Source organism: Bremia lactucae, linkage group LG19 (genome assembly GCF_004359215.1).
Source record: "Bremia lactucae strain SF5 linkage group LG19, whole genome shotgun sequence".
Lineage (NCBI taxonomy): Eukaryota > Oomycota > Peronosporomycetes > Peronosporales > Peronosporaceae > Bremia > Bremia lactucae.
Genome location: NC_090628.1, coordinates 1,426,133 through 1,432,772, shown reverse-complemented (window position 1 = coordinate 1,432,772; position 6,640 = coordinate 1,426,133). Strand labels below are relative to the sequence as shown.

Below are 6,640 nucleotides of genomic sequence, written 5' to 3'. Positions count from 1 at the left end.
TTAGATGAAAACTGTATTAATATAATTAAGTTTCTCTTCTTTCTATCTGTTAATGCTAACTTAATTATAAACTAATACTAAACATGCAATTGAAATCTTATCGTATCTAACTTTCTCTCTCTTTTGTTTACGTTTACAGCTGATTAGTCTGCAGGATAAATAGATATGACGGCTTATACCTATTTATGGATAAGATTTCTGAACATTACTATTTAAAGTAATATCCTCTAGATATTATCTACCTTTTAGATAACATATTAATTAACAACCTTTAAGTGTTAATTTCATCTAACGATATACCCCGTTACAAATACGGTTTTCATATAACCCTCATTAATATAGTTGCCTTAAAGAGGTCTTCCTCTGCACGTACTAGTGGACGTAAAATAACGTAAGGCACCACTCGCAACTGAAGAAGTGCGTAGTGGACTTGTACTGAAGCATTTTAAGTCGTAGTGCCTTCTCGCTGTGTTAGGGTGTGTGTCTAAGTAGAGCGTGGCTGCATTACGACGTGCCCGCCTACATTACTAGCAAAGGGTGTCCCGTTACATTGATCACTCGGACACCAATCGAAATATCCACTTAGCGGGGTCTATTGCAGTTCGAAATTGTGGAGAATTCTTTGTGGCCTGAACGCCGACGCGGCAACTGTGGAGAAGGAGGACTCTATAAGAAGATGTTGGCTTCCTCTTTTAAATCCCGCGGTGACTGCATTGGCAACTCTTAATGCTCTTGGAGCTGAGGTCGAATGAGAGCATTTTGGATACCTTCAAATGTAAATGAGCAGTACCTGGAGATGGTAGCGCTTGCGGTAACTCAACTTTAATACAGTAAAAACTAAAAAGCAGTTTAACTAATGGCTACTTTTAACGATTATGATTTCGCATGAAATTTTGCGCTTGTTTAATATTGGTCTTGATATTTAAAATGCTGGGTGAGTGGTGCTCCCGGTAAGTACTAATACAATCCTAAGGATCAAAGCATCTTAAAGTTAAAAATACTGTTCTTTTATTGTGGCTTGTAGCCAATTACATATGTAATATTGTCGTTTAACAATCTGGTAGTTTTTGCAAATGGGTAATGTCCACATGTCTTGACGACACTATCGAGCCACATGTAGGACAACATAAACGTAATCAATTCTCCATTTCCTCTTAGATGTACATTGGCATGTGTTTAGAAAGCTTACCAATATTAAGAACAAGTTGTCTTGCGTTTCACACTTCCTCCGTGCCGTATTGCCGTGTCACCATTGTACAATAGCTGATCTGTCGGCTTTAGACAGCAACTGGGCTTTGTTATCGACGGTATTGGTTGCGAAACTCGCAGCCTCGGCAGAACGTACTGTTACACCTCAAGACTGGTGTAAGTTGGTAATGAGCCCGACTTTCTGGCCTAATAAAATTCCGATTTTAGGCTGGATCAAGTGCGCAAAAAGGCCACCATAATACCTGCTAACAGCGATTAAGCTTATTTTCAAAATTCATGGAATCGCTTCGCCATGTCTCGTTGCTGCGAAGTCAATTTTTGAGTGTTTATTTCTTCTTAAAATTAAAGCCAAACTTAATTTTTAACTTGGCACTCGACCAATTATCGCTTCGATTCATAATTGCCCAACTACCTTCCTGCTTGGCCTAAATTCTCTATTAACAAGTGCTCATATCCAGTTTATATGTAAGGAAAGACTTTTTTTATGCATAAACTTTTAGTTGTAGTTTTTTTACTATACTTATAAAACTTTTACTGACATTCATGCTCTAGTCGGCCAACTTAATCTTATCGCCGTGATTAATGACCTCATACAAAGGATCAACTAGCAGCCGAAGCTTTAAGCCTTGCAACATTGTGAAAATGGTTGCCGGATGATTATTGCTTCGATTGTGATTGCAAGTAACTTGTAAATTCTGTTGGCCAGAGTTACGCAATTAGTGCCTGCGCCTCGCAGGAGGCGACAAACCACATAAGTTCTTACCAAAATCAGCGAAGCAAGTCATAATTCGATGAATGCACTAGAGAATTTCCGCGGAATATGGCAATACGCTTGCCTACAGCTTAGGAGGAGCGATACAGAAAAGAATGCCATGGGGAATGATATTCTGGCAGGCAGCCAAAGAAGCTTGGTATCATATGCATCTCTTGCTCGGATCGGTGGAAGTTAGCACTTTAGCCAACGAACGAAGTACTGCTACTTGCTTATTCTGCATCCTTCCATCTTGCTAAGAGTATTGTGATCGTGCCTGCTGTACACATTACTGCGAAATGTGCATGGCAAATATATGCTATCAAATGCCACGGCTAAGTCGAGATTTTTTAACTTGTGGAGACGATTGGCAATAAAATTGCTTATTGAATAAAGCACCCTTTCATGGACACACAACACTACGGTACCAACTCCAAGTCGACAGATATGCCATATGTACACAGCCTCATATTACACCCACACCCCGACGGTCTCTTCCTTCAGACGCCATCGAAGCTCGTCCGTTGCTGCGCGCAACTGGTCGCCAAGCGCCAGTAAGCTATTCAGTAAATGCTGAATTTCCGAGCTCAATTGCCTTAGGAAGCATCTGCCAGACTCTCCGCTCTTTCGCCTTCTCCAATCCTCCTCTGTCATCTTGATGCACTCGAGAGCTCCATGGTTTAGTTCCAATTGACGATGCGCTGTCGTTGTTGATGGGACATGAGATCCGGTCTTCTTGGCAAGGCAGAGCAAATTAATTTCATTTTCCGTCCTTGCGATGCGAAATTGCATCAAATTGACAAATTCCTCAAGAACTGGAACGAACGATTCGCTGAGGGCGTGGTGTCTCGCCTATTTATTGAATTAGCAATTAGCGACGCTTTAATTATTTATTCGTGCGCAAATTGGACTTACACGCTTGTTGGTTCGACTTTTCTTGTCATACACCTGCTGCAGCTTCCGTTGAAGCTCTGTCTTGGGTTTCTTGGGCTTCTTTACGGCTCCTTTTAAGACTTGGCGTGCTGATCGCGAATCTTCGCTGTCGCTGGCTTCATCGGACGTCGCTCCCGTTACGGAGGACTCGCCAGCCATTTCGTCGAAGGCAAAGCCCTCTTCACAAGAAAATGTGACCGCAGCTGGGTCGTATTGGATGATCTCATCAAGGCTCAGTTCACTAATAAAGGTGCAAACAGCGACGAGGTCCAAGTCGCAGTCACACATCTTGTCTGAAGCGTGAAAATCGCAGAATGACGATTTGCCGACTCCTTTGAGGCGACAGATCTGGGGGTGCCTTCCCAGCGATCGCTCGATTGAGGCGGAGCTCGTCGGAATTGTTGGAGGGGGGGGGCTGAGTTGGCTGTACTTTTCCTCTTCAATCAATAGGCTTGAAAGACCTCGTCAGTGCATTACGGATCATTTTGGTCAAGAGCAGGACATGTATTTAAGGTACCGTGGATGTGAAATACGGTATCGCAAGTACTGTACATGAAGTTCACTTTCTCTGCGCCCACAGGCGTACACGTAGCTGAGGGAATTACAGCCGCTTTGGCGATGAAGCTTCGTGGTTACCTGCTGGGCACCATGACGTCCTGCATGCACTCTTTCGAGAAAGCCATGCATGGCTCCATTAGCGCTCTTCACGGCGTACAGTAGCAACTCCTTGCTCGACTCATCCCTTTGATTTGACTGTTGTGGGCTCGTCTGCGGCAAGTGTCCCTCAACGACCCACGTCAGTGGACATGACTGCAACCAGGAAGCGCCTGATACTTGGACACTGCGCGTAACGGTCGTCTGACGGATATCATATATTCTTCTTTTACATAGAAATAATACTTCTCACCAAGCTTGTTCTTAAGCTAAAATTGCTCGCTGTCTGTGCGCTGACAGCAGACCTTGGTGGTGTCAATTGTCAAGCTCGGTGTTAAATGTCGTACGAAAGATGTCATGCACATTCTACTATATGGATTTAAGACTTCGAGTTTCACCGAGACTATTCATTCCATGACGTTGCAAAGCTGGCGATTCACATGGCTTCTACGAATTGGCAAAACATGGGCAAATCATTTGCATCGCATCAGAAAAGCTCGAGCATTTTATGTCTAGGAATGATTTTCGAACATTTATCGTACGATAGTGGTCGCTTTGCTCGGTTTGACATTGTGCTACAGTATTAAACAATCTGTTTCTGGCACGTGCAACGACCAATGCTCGGCGCGAAATCAAGGGCTTGAACGTGACGGAAGCGTACTCAAAAAAAGTAAGAAACCTAGGCTGTACTTTTATTTTACAGCATTCCTAACAATGGAATAAAAAAACATATACTTTTTAACGTCTCTCCCATTCTGAGGTGGACAGACAATACTTCACCACGTGAAGTGACGTTGTTCCAATGGAGCGTACGGGTGGAAACGGTCGGATCCGAGAGCAGCACAGCGACCGATGACCTTATCCGCACTGTGACGCCACTCACTCGTCGAGCCCAGTCGCTCTTTATCAGAGTACTCACGAATGCGGGAGATTTCTTCCCATGCTTGCAGCGAGCGCATGGCCACGTGGTCTTGACGCAAAGCTCGCTCTTCCAGCTTCATCAATAGCAATTTATAGCGCAAAGTATCTTGATTCCCTTTTTGAATGATGCTTACGTAAGGTTTGCAACATCTTTTACGGTCAGCGTCGAGCTTGATCTCGAGAGCTAGCCATTCATCTCGTTGCACTTTGAGGTCTCTCTGTGATGACGAATAGACAAGTCAGATGCTTATTCATATTTTTTTCAATTTTAGCCAAAAAGAAGCTACACTTACTCGCTTACGACCGCGGTAGCGCTTCTCATAACCTCGTTGGCGCCGTCGTAGTCGCTCTTTGTCGTCGTCACTCACAACGTCGTGGAGCTTCACGGGTTTTAAAATTTGTTTGAATAGGGCTTCCTCGGTGTGGTAGTCGAATTGCAAAGGCTCTTGTTTGACGAACGCTTCGCTCTCGATAAAACAATTGTCGGGTGATGGGTAATAGGGAGGTAAATTAATGACGGACGACGGAGAATTTGGTGCAATAGACGGTGATAAGCCGGTCAAGCTGAACGACGTGTCCACCACCGAGACCTTTGCGTAGTCATCTTGCAGCAGCATCGAGTGAAAGTCGTCTACCGCAAGAAAGTGCGCATCTAGCTCTTCGGCAAAGAGATATCCGGCTGTGGGGAGCATGGCCGCAAGATGAAAGTCGTTTTCCATGCCTGATTGCGAGATCTATGGCGAATAAAGAACTGACAGTCCAAAAGCTTGGGTAGGATCGAGCTATTCAAGGTCTCACTACGCCGCAAGGCTTCGTGTTGCGCAGTTGTAACTTATTTTGAAAAATAAAGCGATATTTGAGATTGCGTATGCGTGGGGAACAATGCGCGCAGCTTGCCGTGGAGGATGTGCACTAAGGCACCAATTTGATGTCTCGACGGTCCGACCTTCGCCACCACTTATTACTATGAGAACGCTGTGGGACGTCGGAAATCATTACTGATTCATCAGGCATGAGAAATAAACTATTTTTTTCGAAGCGGCTTATAATTGTGTTTCCAATCTTTTCGCTTCGATGTCGATCGGCCGAGCGACTCGAAACGGAGCTGCACTAGTAATTGTGAGCTAAAAAATGGCAATGCACACTTTCTGGGCGCAAAAACTACACCCTGAAAATGATAGGTCTTTTCAAGTGGCTTCATCTGGAAATATGCGAGATCTCCCTAATGTGCCTTTTCTGTCTGTCGTGGATCGTTTGTACTTTTCCCGTCCTCAACTTCTAAGATTCATGTCATTGACATCTTGATTTAGTGGCCATTTGTTGGAGTTGGTCTAATCGATCAAAGCTGTAATTCCTTGTAGAACACCGATAAATTGCTGAACAGCCTCGTCACGTTGTGCAGCTTGACGAAATACCACAATTAAACTTGCTCGAAGAGGACAGCCAATGTTAGGGTTGTTGAAGTACAATCAACATTACTGTGTTTAATCGTTATGGACTCAGTATCGGGGTTTCGTCTGCCTTGTCCAAGTTTCCTGCAGCTTCTAAGATATAAAGAAGAATCAAATGCCGAGCAAGGTCGGCGGAGTAGCGAATGTGGTATATCCGTCACATATCTTTGTTTTTTTAACAAAACAGGTAAAATATTTTTTTTTATTTTCTTAATTGGCATTATTCAATATATGGATAGTGTAAAACTACACCAACACAGAATTGTATAATGTTAGTAATTTGGGAATTTCAATAACATCAATTAAATGTTTGAATTAATCGTTCTATTTATAATAAGGAAAGCGGGCGTTTAAAAGCTCACACTATCTGATTGTGGGATCTTACTATGGTCTTGCGCTACCTACTCTCGAGTGAAGGCGACTCCTTACAAGCTTCTACGCGGTACCTTGGCAAAACAATATTCCAGCACGGCGAAAAAGCGTCAGATGTAAAGGGGTGTTCTGTTACATGAACACAATTTCCTATAAGAGGAATATTAAATATAACTTCCTTTGTAGGCGAGCACGTCGTAATGCGGCCACGCTCTACTTAGGCACACACCCTAGCACAGCGAGGAAGCGGTTAAATTTGCTTCTCTTGCGTGCAGTGAGGTAGTTGTGATGGGCGCGTTAGCGACCTCACCCAACACACTAAGAACTCTGGTTAAGTATCGTCACGGGA

General features: G+C 43.7%; 2 protein-coding genes across 2 annotated transcripts; both read right to left on the bottom strand.

Moving 5' to 3' along the window:
* Window positions 1–1,976: 1,976 nt before the first annotated feature.
* CCR75_004602 (uncharacterized protein) lies at window positions 1,977–3,419 on the bottom strand. The gene is made up of 2 exons (XM_067962688.1): window positions 2,876–3,419; window positions 1,977–2,812 (listed from the first exon to the last, which is right to left on the bottom strand). Exons 1-2 carry the CDS (start codon window positions 3,179–3,181, stop codon window positions 2,432–2,434), a joined length of 687 nt encoding a protein of 228 aa, XP_067823846.1. The 5' UTR covers window positions 3,182–3,419; the 3' UTR covers window positions 1,977–2,431.
* An 807-nt stretch (window positions 3,420–4,226) lies between these two features.
* On the bottom strand, window positions 4,227–5,187 carry CCR75_004603 (uncharacterized protein; the record flags this gene model as incomplete). The annotated part of the gene is made up of 2 exons (XM_067962689.1): window positions 4,227–4,686; window positions 4,762–5,187. 2 exons carry the CDS (start codon window positions 5,185–5,187, stop codon window positions 4,324–4,326), a joined length of 789 nt encoding a protein of 262 aa, XP_067823845.1. The 3' UTR covers window positions 4,227–4,323.
* Between the last annotated feature and the right edge of the window lie 1,453 nt (window positions 5,188–6,640).